The sequence below is a fragment of the Pongo abelii genome, chromosome 4 (assembly GCF_028885655.2).
Source record: "Pongo abelii isolate AG06213 chromosome 4, NHGRI_mPonAbe1-v2.0_pri, whole genome shotgun sequence".
Lineage (NCBI taxonomy): Eukaryota > Metazoa > Chordata > Mammalia > Primates > Hominidae > Pongo > Pongo abelii.
Window position 1 is genome coordinate 87,751,355 of NC_071989.2, and position 27,787 is coordinate 87,779,141.

Here is a 27,787-nt window from a genome sequence, read left to right on the forward strand (position 1 = left end):
CCCTAAATGTTTGATAATAATAATAAATAAACTTTTAAAAACAGAAACAACCAGCATGGCACATGTATACATATGTAACTAACCTGCACATTGTGCACATGTACCCTAAAAGTATAATTAAAAAATATATATATATACAGAAACAAAGTGTTGCCAGCAGCTCTGATGCCATCTTCTTAGGGAGAAAAGAGAATTACCTTTACTAAGAGCCATACTGGCTGACCTTAGCTCTTTATTCCCTGTACTGAAGAGAAGGACTTGTAACTGTGCTGCTTCTTTATCTAAAATAGTATCAGGGAATAGTAAAGGAAAATTTGACATTAAAAAGTTAAATAGATAGGAATAAATTCTGGTAATCAACTGTATGGTAGGGTGATGATGGCTAGCAGTAAGGTATTGTATATTACAAAACAGCTAGAGGAGAAGCTTTTGAAGATTCTCAACACAAAGAAATGATACAGCCTGGCCAACACAGCAAGACCCCATCTACAAAAACCAAAAACCAAACCAAAACAAAAAACAAACAAAAAAATTAGCTGGACATGCTAATTAGCCAGCTTCTTCAGAGGCAGAGGCAGGAGGATCTCTCGAGCCTAGGAGTTCAAGGCTGCAGTGAGCTATCACTGTGCCACTGCACTCCAGCCTGGGTGACAGAGTGAGACCCTGTCTCTTTAAAAAAAAGAAAGGAAAGAAAGAAAAAGATGATAAATCCATGAGGTAATGAATAGCCAACTACCTTGATTTGATTACTATATAACATATATGTATCAAAATGTCAAAATGAACCCGATAAATATGTACAATTACAATATGTCAATTAAAAGATAAATTAGGGCACCGTGGCTCATGCCTGTAATCCCAGCACTTTGGGAGGCCAAGGTGGACAGATCACGAGGTCAGGAATTCGAGACCAGCCTAACCAACATGGCAAAACCCCATCTCTACCAAAAATACAAAAATTAGCCGGGCGTGGTGGTGCATGCCTGTAATCCCAGCTACTTGGGTGGCTGAATCGCTTGGACACCGGAGGCAGAGGCTGCAGTGAGCCCTGATCATGCCACTGCACTCCAGCCTGGGCAACAGAGCAAGACCCTGTCTCACACAAAAAAGGAAATTGTTCAGAACCAAAAAAATATCTATAAATGCTAAATGAAGAGGACAGAACAACAGGGAGAAAGAATTGAATGAATCATTGTCATCTGCCTTATGATTAAATTGCTCTTTGTAACCACATTCTCCCAAACCTCCCAGAAAAAGCAACTTGCTTTATGCCCTCACAAAACTGGAAAGTGTTCAAGCAACCCAGCTAAAATGTTTTAATGATGAAAAAGTTCTTGCAACCAGAAACAAAGAAAATAGGGAGGAAAGGCCAAAATGATAATGACCGTCATATTCCTGAAACTGTGCCAGACACTCCAATGACCTTGGAATTATTCTAACATAAAAGGCGTACAAAGGAAATGAGAGAAAATGGGATTTTAAAAAGGAAAAATAAAAATCTAAGAGCAAATAATAATGGATGATAGGGAGACAGCATGAATTATACAGAAAAAGGTAAACACTGCTGACTGGTTTGTGGGTGGGAGACGACCAACGCTTCTATTCACTAGTCTTTTTGGTTATGTTATTAGAATATGAAGGACTTTCTTACAGTTAATTTATGTTTACAGTCCATCCCAAAGTTAAATCTTCAATCCTAACCTTTCCCTGAACGTCACTTATATTATCCAATTGTTCATTTAACAGTTGGAGACCCACTTGAAGGTCTAATTGGTATCTCAAACTTAGCACATCCAGGCTAAGGCTAACTTCCTGATCTTGACACCCCCATTCCTCCATCCCCCAAACCTGCTATTGTGCAATCATCCCAACCTCAGAAAACAGCAATTCCATCTTCCCATTGTTAGGGGAAGAGGGAAAGAAAGAAAGAGGAAAGGAAAGAAAGGAAAGCAAAGAAAGAGGAAAGGAAAAGGAAAAGGAAAGGAAAGAAGGAGGAAGCGAGGGAAGGAAGGAAGGAAGGAAGGAAGGAAGGAAGGAAGGAAATGAAATGAAATGAAAAGAAAAGAAGCCGGGTGCGGTGGCTCACGCCTGTAATCCCAGCGCTTTGGGAGGCCGAGGTGGGCAGATCACCAGGTCAGGAGATCGAGACCATCCTGGCTAACACAGTGAAACCCCGCCTCTACTAAAAAATACAAAAAATTAGCTGGGCGTGGTGGCAGGCGCCTGTAGTCCCAGCTATTTGAGAGGCTGAGGCAGGAGAATGGCATGAACCCGGGAGGCGGAGCTCGCAGTGAGCCGAGATTGCGCCACTGCACTCCAGCCTGGGCGAGACAGCGAGACTCTGTCTCAAAAAAAGAAAAGAAAAGAACAAAAGAACTGCGGTCACTCTGGAAGCTTCTTGCTGCTCTCCCCTCCCCCACCCACCTCCATCCAGAGCTGGCTTTGGAACATAGGAGGATCCAGCTCCTTGCTACCACTTAGTTCCAGACTACTCCTCCCTCACCTGGACTGACTCCCCCGACCTCCTTACTTGCACCTCTGACGCCTTTTCACCTTTCTGGACTTAAAACAGATTATATTCCTGCCTTTTTAAGGCCCTCTGGTGCTCTCCCATCCCATTAAAAATCCAAAAAAAGTCTTTACACTTGACACCTAAAGCCCTTTGTTTCAATTCTAATAGAGAATTGACACTGTAAACCACAAAATTTGAGCTAGAAAGGAAAAAAAGAACACACCAGTTAGTCCAAACACATTATTTAAGTGTGAAAATTGAGGTCAGAGGGGCCGACTGATGTGCCCTACAGTGAGAGCAAGCATTAAAAGGGGCACTGAAGCCGAACACAATGTCATCCCAGTACTTTGGGAGGCCAAGGCAGAAGGATCTCTTTAACCCAGGAATTCAAGATCAGCTTGGGTGACGTGGCGAAATCCCATCTCTACCAAGCAAACAAAAAAAGAAATTAGCCAAGTGTGGTGCCACATGCCTGTAGTCCCAGCTTCTCAGGGGGCTGAGGTGGGAGAATCACTGAAGCCTGGGAAATCGAAGCTGCAGTGAGCCATGATCACACAAATGCACTCTGGCCTGAATGACAAAGTAAGATCCCATCTCAAAAAAAAAACAATAATAAAAAAAGAAAAAGAAAAGAAAGGGGTATTGAAATATGCATCTCCTGGTTGCCAGGCCCATGACCTTTCTATCCTACTGTTTTTAGGATCATCTCCTTCTCAAGATATTTACAAAGAGATAAATGAAAAAAGGGAAGAAAAGGTACTTTAGTTGTTCTATTAAGAGCAATGAGCATATTTTCTAGATTCTTATAAGCAAGAGTCTCTTAAAAAAACACAGCAAGGCCAGGCGCGGTGGCTCAAGCCTGTAATCCCAGCACTTCGGGAGGCCGAGGTGGGCGGATCACAAGGTCAGGAGATCGAGACCATCCTGGTTAACACGGTGAAACCCCGTCTCTACTAAAAATGCAAAAAAATTAGCCGGGCGTGGTGGCGGACGCCTGTAGTCCCAGCTACTCGGGAGGCTGAGGCAGGAGAATGGCGTGAAACCGGGGGGCGGACCTTGCAGTGAGCCGAGATGGTGCCACTGCACTCCAGTCTGGGTGACAGAGCGAGACTCAGTCTCAAAGAAAAAGAAAACAAAAACAAAACAGAAAAAACACACAGCAAAAAACTACCAAATTAGATAAATTTAAAGGAAAAATAGTATTAGCTTTCTAGCTCATTTCTAATTTTAGACAAACAACTATAAACATGTTGACAATAGGGATTTTTGTTGGCATATATGCCTCAAACCTTGGATAACAGCAACGCTATTTGTTGCAGAGCTTTTAAGTCATTCTAACTGAGTTTCTCAAAGTTTTTAAAGCAACCAAACTTTTCCAAAATGCCTGCTAAAAACATGGCATCAATAATTAGTCCCAGCATATGGATTCAGAATGAATCAAAACATTAAAGTCAGACTGAAGAAGCACAAGTGTTCTCAAGGGAACATACCATTTAATGGGCACATCAGTCACTAAGGATCGAAACTGTTAATATTTTACCATGAAGTTCCCTATTTGAAGTATACTTGTGAAACTTTAGGATGATGAATTTATTTTCTAATATAAAAATCAAATTGAAAGCACATTCAGGCCAGGTGTGGTGGCTCACGCCTATAATCCCAGCACTTTGGGAGGCCAAGGCGGATGGATTACTAGAGGTCAGGAGTTCAAGACAAGCCTGGCCCACATGGTGAAACCCCATCTCTACTAAAAATACAAAATTAGCTGGGTGTGGTGGTGTGTGCCTACAATCCCAGCTACTTAGGAGGCTGAGGCAGGAGAATCACTTGAATTTGGGAGGCAGAGGTTGCAGTGAGCTGAGATCACACCATTGCACTCCAGCCTAGGCAAAAAGAGCAAAACTCTATCTCAAAAAAAAGAAAGAAGGCACATTCAGAATAATCATGGAAAGAGTGATATTTAATCAATTAAAATTCACTTCCAACTTATTGTATTTCTTCTGGACTACTGAGAAAATAGGGCCCCATAAAATTATAGTCACCCATTTGACTTATCTTTAAGAAAACTCCAGGCTGGGCTCGGTGGCTCACATCTGTAATCCCAGCACTTTGGGAAGACAAGGCGGGTGCATCACGAGGTCAGGAGATCGAGACCATCCTGGCCAACATGATGAAACCCCGTCTCTACTAAAAATACAAAAATTAGCTGGGTGTGGTGGCGGGCGCCTATAATCCCAGCTACTCGGGAGGCTGAGGCAGGAGAATGGCTTGAACCCAGGAGGTGGAGGTTGCAGTGAGCCGAGATCGCGCCACCGCACTCCAGCCTGGGCGACAGAGCGAGACTCCGTCTCAAAAAAAAAAAAAAAAAAAAAAAAAGGAAACTCTGCTGCCTCAAAACAAGATCTAGTGGAGACCACAATATAAATTACTGGATCTCATGGATAACTCAAAATGCAGACATTGTACAATAACAGATACAACAGCACAACTCAAACCCAGAAATCTGTATAATTATAGAGATTAGGACTTTAAAACATAGCAAAACATATCTGTAGGGCTACTTGTATGACTATTCAGCGTTCTATAAACCACTTGAAAATTGTTCATATTTGGCCATGCTTAATCCAATATTTACCAAAGAGTAAAATGACTAACTCTATCTTTTCATTTATGCATCCCAACAACAGCTGTATCTCATGATTTGATCCTTAAAATCAAAAGAAAACAACAACTACCAAGTTGAACAACATATTCGGAATAAAACGTATTGAGAGTATTTGGACAGTGTATTTTGTTTTGTCCGTGGTAAAAGTAAACTTCACATTCACATAGCACTTAGGATTTTAAAAATTTGAGTATAAAATAAAATGATTCCTGTAAAATATGCAAAATAACAAAAGCCTTATTGGGTACAACAGGCAGCTGTTTTTATTCATATTTTATAAGTAAAGAAAGTTAGGGCTGGGCGCAGTGGCTCATGCTTGTAATCCCAGCACTTAGGCAGGCCAAGGCGGGTGGATCACCTGAGGTCAGGAGTTCGAGATCAGCCTGACCAATATGATGAAACCCCATCTCTACTAAAAATACAAAAAATTAGCCAGGTGTGGTGGCATGCGCCTGTAATCCCAGCTACTTGGGAGGCTGACACAGGAGAATCACTTGAACCCAGGAGGCAGAGTTTGCAGTAAGCTGAGATCGCACCATTGCACTCCAACCTGGGCAACAAGAGCGAAACTCCGTCTCAAAAGAAAGAAAGAAAGAAAGGCAGAAAGCAGCTAAGTGCTTTGTCCAGAATCACAAAGAGGGTCAATTTCATCTTAGAACTCAAGGGCTGGACCCTTCTGAAGTTGTCATTTTCTCAGTGTGGCTTAGCAAGAAATAAAACTGGCTATTAATAGCTGGGCATCTCCCACTTGGCCCAGGATATGAACTCAACTTCCAAGGCACTTAGAAAGAGTCTACCTTTTTCAAAGACAGGATGGCTTTCTAAGGTAGCACAACCTATCTTCCTAATGAAGGAGTCCTTTTTCCCCTCTTGGGAAGTTGAAAAGAAATTAAAAAAATCTTTTTTGTTGAGACAGGGTCTTGCTTTGTTACTCAAGGTGGAGTGCAGAGGTGTGAACTCAGCTCACCAAAGCCTTGACCTATCAGGCTCAAGCGAACCTCCCACCTCAGCCTCCCACATAGCAGGGACCATAGGCATGTAGCACCATGCCTGGCTAATTTTTTATAGAGACAAGGTCTTAGTATGTTGCCCAGGCTGGTCTCAAACTCCTGGGCTCAAGTAATCCTCCCACCTTGGCCTCCCAAAGTGCTGGAATTACAGGCATGAGCCACCATGCCTGACCCAAAAATTTTTTTAAAGGAGGAAACTATTCTATCTCATACTCTACAGAAGATGAAACTCCAGCTTCAAAGTTTGAGTTTTGTCTTCACTTTTTAATTTTGCTTTTAATTTCATGAGGATGGGAGGCTAAGATGAAGCCTACCCAAGTTTTTAGCCACTCTCAAAACCAGAGACTGACAGGTACGAGCAGGGGATTGAGTATGGCTAATTCACACCACTGGTTGACTCAGAGCCCAAACAAGGGAGTAGGGGCAGGGGGTCAAAAAGTGAGAAGTAAATGAAGGAGAGGAGTAAATGAAGAGGTACAAAAAAGCAGGTATAAAGGGAAACAAAACTGCAAATCCCTAGCAATGCAATTGAGTACAGCCTTGATCAAAACTGGGCAGTTTCTGTGAGTCAATGGGAAGCTTTCTATAAAGGCACACACCAGTTCTTGTTCCACTTATGTGCAAACTCCACGAGCAGGAGGAGCTGGATGCCAATGAAGAGGAAGCCTCCGACGGCTCCCACATAGCGCCAGGCTGCAAAAGACCATGGAGAACACAATGAGGCAACCTTTCGTTGTATTTTGCTCAAAAGAGAATAACCACAGCTAATTTTTACTAGATAAGTGTACCTAACACATTTAATTCCCACACAACCATATAAGATATGTATTACTATTATAAATGTCACTCACTTTACAGAAGAGAAAAATTGAGAATCTATGTAGGTTGACAACATCTCAGTCAATAAATGGTATAGTTGGGATCTGAACACAGGCAGTCTGACCCTGAAATATCCAAGCTTATCCTCCACACTACATCTGCCAGGTACCCTAATAGATGCCCTAATTCATAAAATCCACAATGACCCACAACTTAAAAGCAAACACATATTGCCAGGAAAATCAAAGGTTCAAATTTTATTGGGTAAAAAGGCAACAATGACCAGTAAGGAAACAAGGTTCAGACAGGGGACAAGGACTCAGCTCGACTACTGGCTCTGCCACAAAAATGCTATAACCTTGAATAAGTCACATCAGGTGGGTTCCAGTTTGTCTATAAAAATCACTGAGCTGGGGCTGGGCACGGTGGCTCACACCTGCAATCCTAGCACTTTGGGAGGCTGAGGCAGGAGGATCACTTGAGGTCAGGAATTGGAAACCAGCCCGGCCTACATGGTGAAACCCTAACTCTACTTAAAAAAAAAAAAAAAAAAAAAAAAATTCCAGGCATAGCGGCGGGTGCCTGTAATCCCATCTACTCAGGTGGCTGAGGCAAGAGAATCGCTTGAACCTGTGAGGTGGAGGTGGCAGTGAGCTGAGATTGCACCACTGCACTCCAGCCTGGGCGACAGAGCGAGACTTGGTCTCAAAAAAAAAAAAAATGACTGAGCTTGGCTGGGCACAGTGGCTCACGCCTGTAAATCCCAGCACTTTGGGAGGCCAAGGGGGGGCAGATCACAAGGTCAGGAGTTCAAGACCAGACTGGCCAATATGGTGAAACCCCGTCTCTACTAAAAATACAAAAATTAGCCAGGTGTGGTGGTGCGTGCCTGTAGTCCCAGCTACTCAGGAGGCTGAGGCAGAAGAACTGCTTGAACCCACGAGGTGGAGGCTGCAGTGAGGCGAGATCGCACCACTGCACTCTAACCTCGGAAACAGCGAGACTCTGTCTCGAAAAAAAAAAAAAAGACTAAGTTGGACCGGAGGGTTTCTAGGTCTCTTCTCCCTCCAAATATACATTCTAATACATAAAAGGATCTCTGTAGAGAATTTAAAAACCTTTAATGGTATTTTAGGTAACAGCAAGACTTAGGGAGTATATGAAAAACAAGTGTGACCTTAAACAACTAGCTAGGCCCTGATACATAACTGTATGAAGGATTATGGCTGTTCCTTATAAACTGACACAATCTAAATTTTAGTTTAGTTTTGTTTTTGAGACAAAGTCTCACTCTATCGCCTAGGCTGGAGTACAGTGGTGCAATCTCGGCTCATTGCAACCTCTGCCTCCTAGGTTCAAGCAATTCTAATGTCTCAGCCACCTGAGTAGCTGGGATTACAGGCACACACCACCATGCCCAGCTAATTTTTATATTTTTTAGTAGAGATAAGGTTTCACCATGTTGGCCAGGCTGGTCTCAGACGAACTCCTGGCCTTAAGTGATCCACCCGCCTCAGCCTCCCAAAGTGCTAGGATTACAGGTGTGAGCTACCACGCCCAGCCTAAATGTGTTTAATACCTTACTTAGGAAAGTGAATCCATTTGGGTTGAACAAAATGCTCTGAATCACTGAAATTCAGGTTTTTCCCTCAGCTCATATGAAAAAGGGCCTCCTGTTTCAGCTATGATTAAAGGCTTCATATTAATGAATTAAAGCAGGTTCTAACAATAAAGAATATAATTCAATGCTACAGAGCTTCACATAAGCTAAGTTTAATAACAGACTGAAAGACACTTTTCCTGTCCCACTATCGCTGCAGCAGGCATTTAGCTGCTGACAGCCCTGTGCTCCCTGTTGCTGGGTTTTCTGTGCAGTGCTTGGAAAGAACAAGGTCTCCTAGGGCAGCAGAGTATCAAAGTCCTCTTATACCCTGCCTGGAAGTGGGATGCGGTGGTGAGAAGAGGGGAAGTAGATAGGCAATGGTGGAAAAAGTATGGGCAGGTAAGTCAGGAATTTCTTTTGAAGCCAAAAGAAAATCAGTAATTCAAACTATCAGAGGTACTTTGGACTGTGCTTCTGAGCAATTTGACAAAATGGGTAAAAACAAAATAAACAGGTACCCAAAATACCCCCATTAGTACCGTTCAGAAAGGTGTCCTGATCTGGAATGAAGAAAGCTCCTGAGCACATGGCCCCCAACAGCAGAAGTTTAAAGAACCAAAAGCTAGAAGTGGGGGGAAAAAGAGAGGAAATGTATTTAAATGACATTCAAGAAGGACAAAGGACCTCTTAGAAGGTACAGCATGTCAATCCATGATTCTGCCATTGGCCAATGTTCTCTCCTAATCGAGGGGAAGTAATTAGGTGACTTGAAGAATGCTTTTTCCCATAATTAGACAGACTCAGTGCAGCCTCCAATTGTGTAAACACCATTTCATTGCAGGGGAAATGACCTGGGGGAAGGTCTTGGAACAAGAAATAAACTCTTTGTCTTGAGTAAATTTTGCATCATGGTACCAGGTGTTACAAATAAGATTCTACCTTTGAGGCAACCATGTGGGTAAGTATCAATTCCATCTTCCCCTAAATCAACAATTTCAACTAGAAGAAGAGCAGTCACAGTGTCTGGTGGGCAGATGGGATCCTGGACTACTGTCCTGAACATAAGAAAAGAGAAAGCAATCCCCAAGAAGACTAAAATACTTACCCATTGTGAATATGAGCTCTACAACTTTTGCTATTGTTGATTTTCAAGGTCAGTAGACAGAAGATAAAGAAGAAACAAGCCATTCCAAAACACACCCTATACACGGCAGAATATCCCACCAGCTTCTCACAGGTGTCACCAGCTTTAATGCCTTTACACATATCTTCAAAAAACGGAATCTGAGGAGAAAGTTTAGAAAAGTCATCTGTTACAACTGAGTGAGAGGGGGACTGTCATGGAGTGTTCATGCAGCCAACCACAACATCCACTGTGGAAATGGATCATGTGCATAAAGAAACAGACTGAGGATCTATCTTCTAAAGAGATATTGTTCTAATTTTCTCTGAATCTTTTTTAAAGATACAGTGATCATAAAGTAACACTCAGCCTTTACTTGCCCCAAATGACTTCTGAAATCCAACATCAGATTTTACAAAAACTACCTTTTTTTAACCGCCCCCGCCTCCACCCCAAGACAAGGTCTCTCTTGCTCTGTTGCCTGGCCTAGAGTTTAGTGGCACAATCACAACTCACTGCAGCCTCGATCTTCCGGGCTCAGGTAATCCTCCTGCCTCAGCCTCCCAATTAGGTGGGACTACAAGCATGCACTACCATGCCCAGCTAATTTTTGTATTTTTTTTTTGTAGAGATGGGGTTTTGTCACATTGCCCAGACTGGTCTTGAACTCCTGAGCTCAAGCAATCCACCTGTCTTGGCATCCCAAAGTGCTGGGATTATAATAGGTATGAACCACTGCACCTGGCCAAAAATCCCATTTCAATACATGGATATATTTTTGTTGATATGTATACATATATACAAGTAAAAAATCAGAGACTTCTTTTACTGTCCACCCAAAATGTCACTCATCTCCCTCAGAACAGTAAACAATTTCGTGGGTAGAGTATTTTATTAATTCACATAGATAAATGTGTGTGTATACATATATACAACACACCCACATATACATATACATTCACAACACACATATATACACTCATATCGTACTATGCATATAATAAATATATTAAAACAGCTTTTTAAAATAAAAGATTGTATGTAATGTTCTGCAATATTTTTTCCCAATTAACAATAAGCTGGGCCAGACACGGTGGCTCATGCCTGTAATCCCAGCACTTTGGGAGGCCGAGGTGGGTGGATCACCTGAGGTCGGGAGTTTGAGACCAGCCTGGCCAACATGGTGAAACCCCGTCTCTACTAAAAATATAACAATTAGCCCGGCCCGGCGTGGTGGCGTGTGCCTGTAATCCCAGCTACTAGGGAGGCTGAAGCAGGAGAACTGCTTGAACCTGGGAGGCAGAGGTGGCAGTGAGCCAAGATCGTGCCACTGCACTCTAGCCTGGGCAACAGAGTGAGACTCCATCCCAAAAAAAGAAAAGAAAACAAAAATAAACAATAAGCCATGAAGAGTCTTTTTCTATTAATACACAAAATCCCATCACATTCTTTTTCATCACTATCTTATATTGTAAAAAGGCTGGATCAAAATCAATAACCATTCTCACACTGATCTTAATTTTTTGTTGGGGATGGTTTTTAAATTTTATTTTTTGCACTTTTTTTTTATTATTGCAAACACTGATTCAATAAATACTGCTGTTCATGCCTCACTGCACCTGTGCCATTATTAATGTAGGACAGACACCTGAGCCAGAAATGGAATTAGTGGGTCGAGTAGTCAGGTTGAATGTCCCTTATCCAAAATGCTTGGGACCAGAAGTCTTTCAGAATTTGGAATATTTATACTATATTACTGGCTAAGGTTCCCTAATCCAAAAAAATCCAGAATGCTTCAGTGAGCATTGCCATTGAGTATCATGTTGGCACTTTAAAAGTTTCAAATTTTAGAGTATTTCACATTTCAGATGTTTGGATTAGGAATATTCAACCCATATCTACATTTTTAAACTTCAAGATAAGAGTTAAATCATACTTTCAAAGGCTGTACCAATTTACATCCTAACAGTAATATCTGAGATTGCACATTTCTCAACTTGGACATCTAATTTAAAGGCAAAAACCTAATATCCTGTTTTAATGTACATCTTCCTTATTACTAGTGAGATTCAGCATCTTTTCTCAAGTTTATGGCCATCTGTTTTTTTCTCTGAATTGGCCGTTAATTGGGTATTTTCTTGATCCACTGGAGCTCTTTATTAGTGGGTCTTAATCTTCTGATAAATGTTGACAATAGTTTATCTAGCCAAATTAGAAGGCTTCCATGTGAAATAATCACTTTCATTATCAGAATAATTAAAATCTTACACAATGAGAACAAGCAGCACATTCTTAGTAATGTCGTAAAATAAGGATTTGTTCAGTCATAAAAACTTGCTTCTTATCAACATCAAAGTTGAACACTCTTCTGAACAGAAAATAAATCACATTATAACTATTATTCATAAGAAAAATAAAGTATCACAGAGAAAAAATAGCACAAAACTGAAGGTAAAAGTGTGATAAAGAAGATAATTTACAGTTTCTTCTCCAGAAAAAGATACTGAAGAAACAATAATATCTGTGGCTATCAGGATTTCCATAAACAAATGTCAACCCAAATGAGAGAATGAGGCAAGAGTCTCAATGGGGAATAATTAAGCCAGAGCTTGAGGGGCTGCTGAGAAACACACAAATCACAGAATCTTCTGTGGCTGGTGCTCCCAAAGAGGTTGCGGAAGGCTCAGTATTTACCCATTTCTTTAAAGGGGAGAAGGCATGCAGGAAAAGGGGGCAGGTGGTAAGGCAAACGCGACATTCTCCTGAGATTTTAACTAGTGCCCAGTAAACTCTGCTATACAAGAGATATGATAAACATTCAGAAAGGGAGTAAAGGAAGAGTTAATTATGTAGTCTCAGGGTAGGCAGAAAAATGACTGCTCTCCTGTCTTTGTTCTGCACCTGGGAAGATAAGCTTGTAATGGGCATTGTCAGTGTGAAATGTAACAGACTGCAATTCCATGGACAGGGAGCTAGACTTAGATTGCAGACCTAAAGTTACAGCTGACATGTCCTTTTTTATGGGAAGATACACATCTTGAAAGGTTTAGGGGCCAGCAGAGAATTTACTTACGAGCAATTTGAGGGCAGTCATCCACAATGCACGAGGCCTTCTGCCTTCTCCAGGGGTGTGGCTAATGCATAGCGCTTTGACACAAGGTTGGGAAGTCACAGCTATCTACTGGGCAGGCAGGCAAGGTGTGAGGGGACAGCAGCAGTGTCACGTGACTGTCTCTCCAGTCTTAAGTTTCCCTTTGGCATAAAGAGTTTGGGCAGTCCTGAGAGGGTTTATTTTCCTTTACACAAACAAACAAAGAGTTCCATTTTCTCCCCACTCCTTTTTGAGACAGGGTCTCACTCTGTACCCAGGCTGGAGTGCAGTGGCGCAATCTCGGCTCACTGCAACCTTCGCCTCCAGGGCTCAAGCCATCCTCCTACCTCAGCCTCCTATGTAGCGAGGACTACAGGCATGCGCCACCAAGCTCAGCTAATTGTGTGTGTGTGTGTGTGTGTGTGTGTGTGTGTGTAGAGTTGGTGTTTCACCATGTTGACCAGACTGGTCTTGAACTCCTGGACTCAAGCAATCCACCTGCCTCAGCCTCCCAAAGTGCTGGGGTTACAGGTGTCAGCCACTGTACCTGGCCAGCTCCATTTTCATGACGACATATGAAAGACTTCATGAGGAAATAGCCAACATTTTGTTTTCAGCAAATTCCTAAAACTGTACATTTTTTAAGACTTTTTTTTACACCATTCTGTCACAACAGAGACAAGATGTTTTGCTTGATAAAGAATGCATGCAACCAGATAAGGAGATAAACAAGCACAGTCTTCAACTATCAGTCCTCACTGGAGGACTCTGTGGCCATAAAAAGGGTAGGTACTGTTGTAACTTGTGACAAGCACCCGGCATCTGCTCCTGAAGGCTCTGCCCACATCAAAGACTGTTTCTTGCACAACCAACCAGATTGACCAGCCCAGACTAGGAAATTCTTTTTTCCTTTGTTGCTCTCCCTGGACTAGTTCATTAAACCTTTTCCTATTCCCTTTCTCTTAGTGTTAAATGTTATTTTGTTTGTTGCACAATGTTTAATCAGTAACATTTATATATTGACAGAGTATATGATTGTGTATGGTTTGCAATACTGACTGGCTGGTGCAGAGGCGGGAACCTGTGTGCCTGCAGATCTAATGAGTGGATGAGAAGTACTAAGAATTGCCTCCCTGGGAACTCCACGTAGCTGGTGGCTTTTGTAATTGAAATAGCATCAACAGAAGTCCAACATTATGGAAAGACACAAATGTTCATGGACCTGGTTACCTCTGACCTTGGCGTCACTCACAAAAACCAAGACATGCCACCCTAAAATCTTCTTTGCATATTTCAAGCTTGTTATTCTGAGAAGCTGAAGACACAGGAGTAGCTCTGCAAAGCTGCTGTTTTATACAAGAAATTTACATCTATAGAGGAAATCTACATTAGTAAAGTGTATCAGACGTTTATTCACCATACATTTCTTCCCCTCACTCTCCCATTACGTGTTGCCAGCAACTCCCAGAGGCCCCAAGCCCCTATTCCTCTCTGTAGTTCAAGATGCCATAAGCTTCTATCATCTGACCCCCCCCCCTTTTTTTTTTTAATTGAGACCTCTGTTGCCCAGGCTGGAGTGCAGTGGCACAATCTCGCCTCACTGCAACCTCTGCCTCCCAGGTTCAAGTGATTTTCCTGCCTCAGCCTCCTGAGTAGCTGGGATTACAGGTGCCTGCCACCACGCCTGGCTAACTTTTGTATTTTTAGTAGAGATGGGGTTTCACCATGTTGGCCAGGCTGGTCTTGAACTCCTGGCCTCAAATGATCTGCCCGCCTCGGCCTCCCAAAGTCCTGGGATTACAGGCGTGAGCCACCATGCCCAGCCTATCTGACCCTTTTTAAAATTGCTTTTTCTCCTGTAATTGGTCTTATGTCAATTTAATTTGCTTCCCAGAGAAAGAACCTAGAAGAGTGGAAGGAAGCTATTTTTCCCTTCTCTACAAAGGCGAGGTCTTGTTGGGAAGGGCCAGGTGCATGCCAGGCTTAGCAGTCAGGCCCCCATCCTGTAAGCAAGGGGAAAAGCGCTACTGAAGCTAGAACACCTTTGGCTACAAAGTGGAAGACATGGTGAAAGGGTACAGACTTGAGGCAAGGGGACAAGTTTGAAGGCCACTGGGAACAGGTGAAGAAGGTAACCCCAGGCAGAGAAACCAGAGATTCTGCAGGTAGAGCTCACAATTGGCAGGAGAGCATAGATGACAAGAATGAAGCAGAAGAATGAGATAAAGCTCTTTTGTTTTCTTCTTTTTTTTTTTTTTATGGCATTGCTGTTTGGGGTGGAGGAGTACAACGGGCAGGGGACAGACAGCAGAAGTGAAGAACAGAGCAGGAGTTTGCTCTTTAACACCTTAGGGCATCACCAAGGGGCATCCCAGCGAGAACAGTCTGGTCTGGAAATTGCTTTAGAACAGCAATTGGGGCTGGATACAGGAAGCACCCGCAGGCAGGTAATGAGAAGTCAGTCACACAGGTGCTTTCTGGAGGAACCTGAATTTTTAGGTGTGTTTAAACGTGAGTGATGAAACAGCATGGTTAAAATTTTCAGGTGCTGAAATATGGTAGGGGACACACACAAAAATGAATGTTTCAGAGAGTCTAACCCAAAACAAAAGTTACATCTGTATGAGTAGTGCCAATAACGAGGAGGTAATATTGCTTTGAATCTGTAAAAGCTACATTCATGGAGAAGCCATACCACACTTCATTCATTAGGCTGTTTCATTTACACAGGATTTGTTGCTCTAAAACATTCCTTAAATTATTTTCTTCCCCACCTTCTCTCTTCTACTCCATCAGCAACTCTAATTCCTGAACCACATCTTCCCCATAACACATGCACATTAGCACCTCTTTCATCTACACCAGCCCATCTTTCACCTTTAGACCTTCTCTACTTCCCTACCTCTCTCTTCTTTCTTCCTCCAAAATCCATTTCAAGGAGAATGCTAACAGCAGCAGGCTGAGCCACCAACCCCAACAAATCCCCTCCCTTGTTTGCTTACTCCAGAATCTGGAATGTGGCCAGGGCCCTTTAAGGCTCATCAAAAGGTGAGTACATTGGCACTGTATATTCATCAAAAACAGGTAAACAACCCCCCTGCTCCAAATCCTAACCAAGACCTCCTTTATACTCTGTGGGTGACTTAGCACATTTAGTTTTCAGTATGTGGTGAGTATTTTTGGGCAAAGAACCTCCAAGGTGAACAAGCTAGCAGGATTCTGGCAAGGGGAATTTGCTCCGATTAAATATTTGCTGTTCCAAAGTCCACCCCACTTTTGGAAAAAGAAAAAATACATCACATACAAATTCCACACCACAAGGTGAAGGGGACGTGCCTGCTAAGGGTGTTACCTCTTAAGTCTGGCTCTGGGCACCCAAGGACAGGGCACTTAAGCCAGGCTCACACACTGTATGTTGTTTCTTTTTTTTTTTTTGAGGCAGTCTTGCTCTGTTGCCCAGGCTGGAGTGCAGTGGCGCAATCTCGGTTCGCTGCAACCTCCGCCTCCCAGGTTCCAGCGATTCTCCTGTCTCAGCCTCCCAAGTAGCTGGGATTACAGGCACACACCACTATGCCCGGCTAATTTTTGTATTTTTAGTAGATGAGGTTTTGTCATGTTGGCCAGGCTGGTTTCAAACTCCTAACCTCAGGTGATCTGCCTGCCTCAGCCTCCCAAAGTGCAGGGATTACATGCGTGAGCCACCTCACGCAGCCTGTATGTTGTTTCTATACAGACCCCTGAGAGCAAGGCGTTTCCCTCCAACCCTCAAAGCAACCAAACTCAAAGCCACAAACTATCAAGTAAGAATAAACAGCTCATAAGACTTCCAATCCTAACTCCATTGCTAACTTGAGCTAGCTACACACATATACACCCTGAGCCTCAGTTGTGCCATCTGTAAAATGAAACAATACCGACACCCATTTCATGGAGTTGCCTGAGAATTACATCAGATAACACCTGTGAAATGCTTACCACGGTTCCTAACCCATAGTAGTCATTAAGTTAACTTCTTTAATTCTAAAGCACTATTATGTTATATTTCATGTGAACAGGCTTTGTGTGAGCAATAAAAGCTTTTAATCATGTGGGTGCAGGTGGGCTGAGTCCGAAAAGGGAGATAAGGGTGGGGCCGTTTTATAAGATTTGGGCAGGGAAAGGAAAATTACAGTCAAAGGGGGGTTGTTCTCTGGCAGGCAGGAGTGGGGGGGTCGCAAGGTGCTCAGTGGGGGAGTTTTTCAGCCAGGATGAGTCAGGAAAAGGACTTTCATAAGGTAATGTCATCACTTAAGGCAAGGACCGGCCATTTTCACTTCTTTTGTGGTGGAATGTCATCAGTTAAGGCGGGGCAGGGCACATTCACTTCTTTTGTGATTCTTCAGTTACTTCAGGCCATCTGGGCATATATGTGCAAGTCACAGGGGATGCAATGGCTTGGCTTGGGCTCAGAGGCCTGACATTCCTGCCTTTTTATACTAATAAGAAAAGTAAAACAAAATAGTGTTGAAGTGTCGGGGTGGTGAAAATTTTCTGGGGGGTGGTATGGCGAGAGAATGGGCGATGTTTCTCAGGTCTGCTTCAAGCAGGATTAGGGGCAGCATGGGAACCTAGAGTGGGAGAGATTAAGCTGAAGGGAGATCTTGTGGTAAGGGGTGATATTGTGGGGTTGTTAGAAGAAACATTTGTCATATAGAATGATTGGTGATGGCCTGGATACGGTTTTGGATGAATTGAGAAGCTAAACGGAAGATACAATGTCCGAATAAAAGAAGGAGAAAAATGGGCATTAAAGGACTAAGAATTGGGAGGACCCAGGACATCCAATTAGAGAGTGCCCAAGGGGATTCAGCGTAATTACTTGCTTGGTTGGCAAGTTTTTGGGCTCTATCCTTGAGTTTTTTTATGTTGTCATACACCAGGCCAGATTGATTTAGGTAAAAACAACACTCTTCATTTAAGAATATACAGAGTCCTCCTTTTTCAGAGGTGAGTCAAGGCCTCGGCGGTTTTGGAGGACAACTGCAGCTAAAGAATCAACTTGGGCCTGGAAGACTGATACAGTTTGTGATATGTCTGTGATGCTAGCAGAGAAGTCATTAGACAGGCTATGGAAGGTCGTGACAAACGTTGAAATGCCTGCTATTCCAGTACCAAGAGCAATAGTGGAGGCAGAAAGTCCTAAACCAACCATCAAGGGAATTAGTGGAATAACTCTTTTTTGTCGTGTCAGTGTCATGAGGGGAACAGGGAGCTCTTCGGTCCCATTTGCAAATTGAATTTTGGGGGTAAGGAAAACTAGTGTGCATGTGCCTGTCCGATCAGCAGGTAGACACATGTAGGTAGAGGATCCACAGAGGAAGAAGAGACCTTGTGCGAGGCAAAACTGGAGATGTAAAGTAAAAAGGTGAGAAGGAGTGCTGAAAGTGGTGTCTTGTACCCAGACTCCTAGGGATCCAGCTAGGGCGGCAGCTGTCAGAGGTTGTAATGGGGACTGATGGGGTAACTGCGTAGAGCAGGAGGTTCGATTTTCACGGTGCATGAGAAAACGTTGAGTATCCACAAGCAACCTTTCACTGTTATTTTGGGGGCCGGGTATAAGTAAACAAGAAGAGGGCCTGGGAGGAGAGTCTACTGACGAGCAAGGGGAAGGTAGCCACGGATGGAGTGAAATACAGGGTAAGTGTCTTCCTAAGCAATAATTACTGCTAACGTTTTTAAGTTTGTCAGTATTGATAGAGGGCTTGTCTGTAATATGGAGCTGGAAGGCTCCAATTGTTTCAGTGATGTGTGTAGTTGGGCTTCGGAGATGAAGAGTAAAGGAACATCGAGAAGGTGAAAGATTACCTAGGGGAATTCCAGTGGGTCTTTGCTGAGAGATACATAAAGGAGCGGCCACAGGAATAGTAGTTCGTGTTGTGAGAGGTCCAAATATGGGGGGAGTAGAGTTAATATAAGGAGAAAGGTTTTTTAAATAAGTGCGAAGGAGGGCGGCAGCTTGCTGATGTGAAATGTCTGGGGAAGTCTTGCTGGACCTGTCTAGAAAGTAAATGAGTTCTTTAGGAGGGTAAAGGTGAGGGCTGTTAAAGGAAGTTCAGAGGTGTAAGGAGACAGGAGATGTTGCCCAGTCTGTCTGTAAGGCGGGGACAGCTATGTAGACACTGGAAGAAAGGGAAAGCAAAACCAGCAGTTGTTCACTAAGGAGGGATTAGAAGCAGCTAGGAGAGAATGGGTGAGGTTGATAGTGTGGTGGAGATAGCTGGGGAGAGGTAGAGGGTGGCATAAGAATGGGAATGAGAAGAAGAGTGAGTATAAAAGTAAAGAACAGAACTTCATCAGGGTGGAAGCATTGGAGGGTGCCCTGCCAGCAAAGATCATCTACCCACTCTAAGAGGGAGTTAAGAGTGGCGGTTTGGGGATAGCACCAAGAGATATCAGCTGTGATGGCTTGAAGAAACAGTGTAAACCGGCAGTGTAAACAAGAGTAGGGCATTTATAAGTAGTTGAGAACAGAGAATAGGAGTATGACTAGACAGAAAATAGTAGGGATGAAAAGTTTTTTGGGGCTCGGCCTAAGTGGTGGGGTGACTTCGTAAAGCCCTGTTGCAAAAAGTAGGGTAAGGACGAACAGACCTAATAGAATGAAGGGATATATTAGGCTTATAAGGGTTATTACTGTTCTTCAGAAATACGAGTGAGTTTAAGGGAAGTAGGGGAGAGTACTTGTGACTTCCAGGAGGAAGAGGAGGGATTAGGCTGGCTGTCCGATGGACACAGCTTTATTCTGGAACGGTGAACCCTGTGGGGAGGATCCTGCAGGCCGACGGCAGTCGGGGTACTATAGATGACTAAGTAGGGTCTGGTCCACCAAGGTTGTAGGGTTTGAGGGGTCAGATTCTTAACAAGAACTGATCGTCCAGCTAGGGTGTCTTCATATGGCTGGGGATCTGGAGTAGGCAAGAGAAGATTAGCAGCCTGGAGAATGTCCTGTCTAGCCTGTTGGAGGACTGGAAGATAGTCGCCTAGAGGGCTGGTGTCTGGGATAAGGTTGGGGCCACGCAAGAAAGTGCGTCCATATAAAAGTTCAAATGGACTGTTCAAATAGCATCTCGAGGACAGGCTCTAATTCTAAGAAGGGCAAGAGGTAAAAGTACTGTCCAATCCTTTTTAAGTTGGAGGCTGAGCTTGGTGAGGTGTGTCTTTAAAAGACCATTAGTCCGTTCTACTTTTCCTGAAGACTGAGGATGGTAAGGGATATGAAGGTTCCACTGAATACCAAGAGCCTGAGAAACTGCTTGGGTGATTTGACTAGTAAAGGCTGGTCCGTTATCAGACTGTATAGAGGTGGGAAGGCCAAGCTGAGGAATTATGTCTGACAGAAGGGAAGAAATGACCTCGGTGGCCTTCTCAGACCCTGTGGGAAAGGCCTCTACCCATCCAGTGAAAGTGTCTACCCAAACTAAGAGATATTTTAGTTTTCTGACGAGGAATGTGAGTAAAGTCAATTTGCCAGTCCTGGGCAGGGGCAAATCCCTAAGCTTGATGTGTAGGAAAGGGAGGAGGCCTGAACAATCCCTGAGGGGTTGGAGAGCTAGCTGCTTGTCTAGCCACCTTATCAGCATAAGCATTGCCTAGAGCAATGGGATCTGACGCCTTTTGATGCCCCTTGCAGTGAATGACCCCAGCTTCCTTTGGAAGTAAAGCGGCCTTGAGCAGAGTTTTTATTAAAGAGGCATTAATGATGGAGGACCCTTGTGTAGTGAGGAAACCTCTTTCATCACGGCACCAAAACTTCATGCGCGTCCATGTGAAGAGACCACCAAACAGGCTTGTGTGAGCAATAAAAGCTTTTAATCACGTGGGTGCAGGCGGGCTGAGTCTGAAAAGAGTCAGCGAAGGGAGATAAGGGTGGGGCCGTTTTATAGGATTTGGGTAGGTAAAGGAAAATTACAGTCAAAGGGGGTTTGTTCTCTGGCGGGCAGGAGTGGGGGTCGCAAGGTGCTCAGTGGGGGAGCTTTTTGAGCCAGGATGAGACAGGAAAAGGACTTTCACAAGGTAATGTCATCACTTAAGGCAAGGACCGGCCATTTTCACTTCTTTTGTGGTGGAATATCCCAGTTAAGGCAAGGACTGGCCATTTTCACTTCTTTTGTGGTGGAATGTCATCAGTTAAGGCGGGGCAGGGCACATTCACTTCTTTTGTGATTCTTCAGTTACTTCAGGCCATCTGGGCATATATGTGCAAGTCACAGGGGATGCGATGGCTTGGCTTGGGCTCAGAGGCCTGACATTATATAAAAATAATTTCAGGGAAGAGACTCAGGTACATTACATGATTCACAAACTAATACATTCCGATTTAAACATGGTGGGAAACTGAACATCTTAGAACTAGTAGATACTCTATTCACTTTACCAAAGGATCTACTACCTTTGGATTGAAAGGTTAACTTTCTTGTTTTGGGGAAAAAAAAAAAAAAAAGACGAGTTTCACTCTTGTCGCCCAGGCTGGAGTACAGTGGTGCGATCTCAGCTCGCTGCAACCTCTGCCTCCCAGGTTCAAGTGATTCTCCTGCCTCAGCCTCCTGAGTAGCTGGGATTACAGGTGCCTGCCACCATGCCCGGCTAACTTTTTGTATTTTTAGTAGATATGGGGTTTCACTAAATTGGCCAGGCTGGTCTCGAACTCCTGACCTCAGGTGATCCACCCACCTCGGCCCCCTAAAGTGTTGGGATTACAGGCGTGAGCCACCGCACCCGATCTGTCAGTAAGGTGAATCTTTCCTTGGTACATTTATATTAGAACTGAGGTCCAAAAAATAGCACTCACTACTTGTCCTTCAGAGACCTAGCCACCATCCAGAAGAAAGCATTCTGAACTCACAAATTAGGAAAAACATTTCCAAAACATGAAAACAAGTAATAAACTCAACAAGATGCAAGTGAGAAGAAAATTCACGTAATTTTATTTACACAGGAGAGATGCTGCTATGTCCCTAAAACAACTTCAATCCCAGGCAAATAAACAACAAAAAAGCTACAGGAAGACCTACAGGTCTAATTGGCCAGGGGCCCAGATGCTACAAACATAGAAAACATGTATAAGTTTTGGGAGTGGCTTCTTAAGAAATGGAGAGGAAGTAGGTGAAAGTTGTAGTTGTGTAATCATGTTACTTGAGATTAGAAAATGCAATATTAGGCCGGGTGCAGTGGCTCACATATGTAATCCCAGCATTTGGGGAGGCCAAGGCGGGCGGATTGCCTGAGGTCAGGAGTTCGAGACCAGCCTGGCCAACACGGTGAAACTCCATCTCTACTAAAAATACTTAAAAATACAAAAATTAGCCGGGCGTGGTGGCACACGTCTGTAGTCCAACTACTCAGGAGGCTGAGGCAGGAGAATAGCTTGAACCCAGGAGGAAGAGGTTGCAGTGAGCTGAGATCACGCCACTGCACTCCAGCTTGGGTGACAAAGCAAGACTCCATCTCAAAAAAAAAAAAAAGAAAAAAAGAAAATGCAATATTAGCAAAGCTAATTATTCTTACATTTCATTATATTAATATCAAATTTCAAAGAAAGCTTTGGGCAGCTCCACATGAGGGATAAATTAAGTTCACAAAAACTAGAAGAACTAGATTTGCAAGTTCTGTTTAATATCCCTCACTTGAAAATGCATTTCAGAACCTAGAACGTCTCCCAGTCTGCCTCTCCCTTTTCTGATATTCCACTCATCTTCAAACTTTCCAGGATAGTTTGTTTTTCTCCATGAAGTACTTCCAGGGTCCACCACACTGACGACTTCCTGTTATTGGCCAGTGGACAACAGCCACAAAATGGAAAACACTAAAATCAGCTTCCCTCTTTCCTTACACAGCCTCTTGGCAACCAAAGCTCATTTCTCAGTAAGTGATTGCCTTTGAGGCCCTTTGGGGGATCTGGGGCTATTTAATAAACAATAACAACAACCAGTACTGGCTTCTCTTTTCTTTGGGTTATCTGAGCATTTTTAATAGAAAAATCTACATTGTATCATTATTAAAAGCCAAAAGAGGAATGAAAATTAATCTCAAAAAGCATGCAAAGACTGAGACTGCGAGTTCACAGCTCCTCCTCCACCATGAATATTTTGTCAGAATCAAAGAGTCACAGATAGGATTAAGCAGCCAGAAAGCAACTCTAAGCAAACTGTTACACAATAAGCTCCAAAGAAGACAACTCACAGAAGACTGACTAATTAATTACTATGGGAAGAAGGGCTCCTCCACAGATGCAGAACAGGATTCAACTCATTTCAATCTCCATTGAGAGAATTAGGTAAAACTGAAGGCAGAAGGCTGGGTGCGGTGGCTCACGCCCATAATCCTAGCACTTTGGGAGGCCGAGGCAGGTGGATCATGAGGTCAGGAGTTCCAGACCAGCCTGGCCAAGATGGTGAAACCCCGTCTCTGCTAAAAAATACACAAATTAGCCGGGAGCGGTGGCGGGCACCTGTAATCCCAGCTACTCGGGAGGCTGAGACAGGAGAATCGCTTGAACCCAGGAGGCGGAGTTTGCAGTGCACCACCACTGCACTCTAGCCTGGGCGACAGAGCAAGACTCCATCTCAAAAAAAAAAAAAGAAATCTAACTGCAAAGGATTATTCTCAATTTTATTTGCACTTATATAAGCAAAACAATTCTATTTTTACTGCCAAAATGTGTAAATTACAATAAAAATACAAATAACCCAGTGTCCTTGCCCATCAATGCCTAACTTGATTGCTTCCCTAGAGGCGCCACTGTCCCCAGGTGTGAGTGGATCTTTCTAGACCCTTTGCTGTGCCATTATTCTACATTCATTATGTCTTGGAGGTTACTGTATGTTTAACAGATAAATCTATTTGCATCTTCTTACATACTACATAGAATTCTAGGCTGGGCCCAGTGGCCCACACCTGTAATCTGAGCGCTTTGAGAGGCCAAGGCAGGAGCATCACTTGAGCCCTGGAGTTCAAGACCAGCCTGGGCAGCACAGTGAGAGACCCCGTCTCCACAAAAAGTAAAAAAATTAGCCAGGCATAGTGGTGCACGCCTGTAGTCCCAGTTACTCAGGAGGCTGGGATAACAGCATCTCTTGAGCCCAAGAGTTCAGGAGACTGAGGTGGGAGGCTCACTTCAGCCCAGAAGGTTGAGGCTGCAGTAAGCCGTGATCGTGCCACTGCACTGTAGCCTAGGCAACACAGCAAAACCCTGTCTCAGAAAAATAAATAAAAATTTAGAATTCTACAATCTGATTGACTCTAATTTAGTTTGTTATCCTGCTGGTAGGCATTTAGTTTTTTTCTGATTTTTTTTTCACTATTATAAATAATGTACAATGGATATCATCCTTATTATGCGTATCTCTCTGTTCACATGTAAAGTGTTGAGAAGGACAGAAGCTAAAGTCAGCTTTATGACAGAAGTCATAAAGTTAGTACATTTAAAATTTGAACGGATACTGCCAAACTCTCCATAAGAAGGGTTTTGGAAACTCTGGAATTAGGGGTAATAGAGCAGAAGAGAGGAGTGGAGGTGCCGGCAAGAGAGGCAGAGCCGGGGACACACCATCTCTCAGCCAGCAACTCCTGTGCTGCCCCGGAAGGGTCAACTTGTCAATCTTCCAGATTTCCAAGAGTCTTTGTAAGCACTGCCCCTACAACCAAAGCCGGGAAGAGAGTGAATAGGACCCTCTCAGCCAAAGACCCAAATCTATTTCTAACTCAAGACAACTTAATACCACAGCTACGGAGGTCTGAACTTTCATTTCAGCTAGAAAATATGGCTATGGCCCCACACAGAATACAGGGTCTAACAGAAGACACTGTGCTGCCCTGAGGTGAACACGGCTGATGGAAAGATACCTCTTTAACATAGAAATGTGAAATTTCTATAAAGAGAGGACTAAATGCTGAAACATGCAGGTCTTTCTATTCTAACCATTTAGAGAAAACACATGCTTATAGTCTAAGTGAGCCTCAAATCTGCTAGTTTATTTTTTTTTCTTTTCTTTTAATAGAGAAGGGGTCTTGCTCTGTCCCTCAGGCTGGAGTGCAGTGGCACAATCATAGCTCACTGCAGCCTCAAACTCCTGGACTCAAGCAATCCTCCCACTTCAGCCTTCCCTGAAGCTGGGACTAGAGGTGCATGCCAACACATCCGCTACTTTTTTTACTTTTTGTAGAGACAGGGTCTTAAAACTATGTTGCACAGGCTGGTCTCAAATTCCTGGCCTCACAAGATCCTCCCACTGCAGCATCCCCACACTGCTGGGATTATAGGTGGGAGTCACCTCACTCAGCCAAAATTAGCTTGCTTTCTTCTTAAATGTGTGGACCTGGAACGCAGTGGTGATACATTATTTGCAAGTTCAACTATTTACGTAACTGTCTTCCGTACTTTTTTTTTTTTTGAGACAGGGTCTCGCTCTGTCACCCAGGCTAGAGTGCAATGGCACAATGTCGGCTCACTGCAACCTCCACCTCCCTGGCTCAAGCAATCCTCCCACCTCAGCCTCCTGGAGTAGCTGGGACTACAGGTGTACACCATGACACCTGACTAATTTTTGTATTTTTTGTAGAGACGGGGTTTCGTCATGTTGCCCAGGCTGGTCTCGAACTCTTGGCTCAAGTGATCCTCCCATCTTGGTCTGCCAAAGTGCTGGGATTACAGACATGAGCATATAATTTGTAAAAATCCAGTGAATTTAGAGTTTGCATGTATAATCTTCATTCCATACTATATGCTACATGACATAATTATACACATGTATTACAGCCTAGAATTTGATCATCCATGCACTCATTCCCAACTACTATGTGCAGGTATCACTCTAAACTAGGGGGATATGAGCTGTGAATAAAACAGGTTAAAAGTTCATGCTAAAAAGAGCTAACGTTCTACTACTGAAATGCTGTATGCACAAAACTATGCTCTACTTGATGGATATTTGAAGTATTTTCATGGTTAATTCGGACTAGTCATGATGTTTGCCTTAGGCAGGACATTAGGACCTAATATTCCCCAAAAGATAGGCCTCTACACCAAACCTATAACCTCAAGATTTGCGAGCCCCATTACCTGTTCCCCAGTTCTAGTGATGGGAACCAGTACATGGCAGACATTTAAGTTTCTGGCCCCAGCATCTTTCTTATATCAGACTTGGAATTGAATGACGGTGCCCAGCAGCCGGGGAACTAGGGTGCCCAGACCCTCATGTTCTCCATCCCCGCTTCTTCCTGGATCACCAAAATGCTTGGTTTGGATTGTTAAAGTTTAGGAGAGGCCATTGTTTTTGACTCCTGCACTAGGCCCCAGCAGACCAGACCAAACCAAAATGAAGCCACTTGTACTAAGTGCCACTGAATTTGGGGGCCAGTTTTCTTTAAAAACAAAAACCAAAAAAAAAAAAAAAAAAAAAAAACCACTGAAAGATTCCAGTCAATGTGAGTCTGCCTAATAAGGAAATCCTCTCTGTTTTAACCCTTTGTTCTGTTTCTGCTTTTTTTTCAAGCCTTTTCTGCCTATAAAGACACCCTCCTCTGCTCAGCTAACTGAACAATCGTTCTACTTCACATTCTAGAATCACAAATAAAATCCAATTCAACTTTCCAACTAAATTTGTAATTTCGTCTTTTGACAGAATATATAAAAAGATGACTGGCTGGGCACAGTGGCTCACACCTATAATCCCAGCACTTTGGAAGGCTGAGGAAGGAGGATCATTGCTTTGAGCCTAGGAGTTTGAGAACAGCCTCAACATAGGGAGACTCCATCTCTACCAAAAAAAAAAAAAAAAAAAAAAGAAAAAAAAAAAATCAAAAAATTAGCCAGCCATTGTGGTGCACATCTGTGGTCCCAGTTACTCAGCAGGCTGAAGCAGGGAATCACTTGAGCCCCGGAGGTTAAGCCTGCAGTGAGCCATGATCGTGTCACCACATTCCAGCCTGGGCAACAGGGCAACAACTGTCTCTAAAAAAAAAAAAAAAAGAAAGAAAGAAAAAAAAGTGACTTTTTTTTTTAACCTGTAAACAATTTGCCATTTATTCCAAAATGCCACACAGACATAATTACTATTAAACATGTCATACTAATTTATTGCCACATTATTCTTACCTAGTCTACCCAGTATGCGGTTCATACAGCCTAGTCAGTTATCTGCAACTTAAGCAAGAACTCTGGTACTCTGAGCACAATGTTTAGGCCACTGACGTTTCCCTTTTGAGAGAGATGGGAGATTAACTGCACGTAACACATATAAGACCATGGAGGGTCTAACACAGGAGTCGGCCAACAACAGCCAGTGGGTCAAATCCAGCTAGCCTCCTGTTTATGCAAATAAAGTTTTATTGGAACATAGCCACACTGGTTGGCTGGCCATGCCATTGGCTGGCATATTGTTTTGGCTGCTTTTGCACTACAAAGGCGAGAGCTGCTACAGAGACCACAGAGCCTCCAGTGTGTACTAGCTGGCTCTTTGTAGGAAAAGTCTGCCCCACCCCTGCGCTACTAGGAACAATAGCTGAGGAGTTGTGCCTAACTGTTAACTGCCTAAGTAGAAATGCACATTTCAAAAACAAGTGACAACTGGTGATAACTTACTCTGCAAATCAAGAGCCAAAAGAGCAGCACCTTTGGGCTGCAGTCCAGCTGTCCCAACCCTCCGCTCCTGCCTTCTCCCATGAGACTCTTCCCTTCTTCAGGGCTGTCCTCAAATGGAACTTGGGCCTTAAGTGAATCAAATTGTATATCTCCCATATGTCATTTTTTTTTTTTAGCAGAAAATAAAGTACCTTAATTTATCCACCCACAGAAAGTTTTTCAGATGGGTTGGGAAGGAATGGAGAGAGAATGTGTCTATGAGCTTCCAGGGCTCATCTCTGCAGCTCAGAAGCCGTCAATAGCTCGAACAGAAAATGTCCTCACATCTGTCACACAAACACATCCCA

General features: G+C 43.3%; 1 protein-coding gene across 3 annotated transcripts in view; it reads right to left on the reverse strand.

Moving 5' to 3' along the window:
* Positions 1-27,787, reverse strand: part of SERINC5 (serine incorporator 5) — a 151,952-nt gene that overhangs the window by 60,386 nt on the left and 63,779 nt on the right. For all 3 annotated transcript variants that reach the window (XR_002915095.3, XM_054555674.2, XM_024247377.3), the window contains exons 3-5: positions 9,715-9,893; positions 9,149-9,231; positions 6,787-6,880 (exon numbers count right to left, since the gene is read on the reverse strand). Coding sequence is in view for 2 of the 3 variants with exons in the window: in XM_054555674.2 (XP_054411649.2) it covers positions 6,787-6,880; positions 9,149-9,231; positions 9,715-9,893 (356 nt within the window). In the remaining variant the exon portion in view is untranslated. The remainder of the gene's footprint in view (positions 1-6,786; positions 6,881-9,148; positions 9,232-9,714; positions 9,894-27,787) is intronic.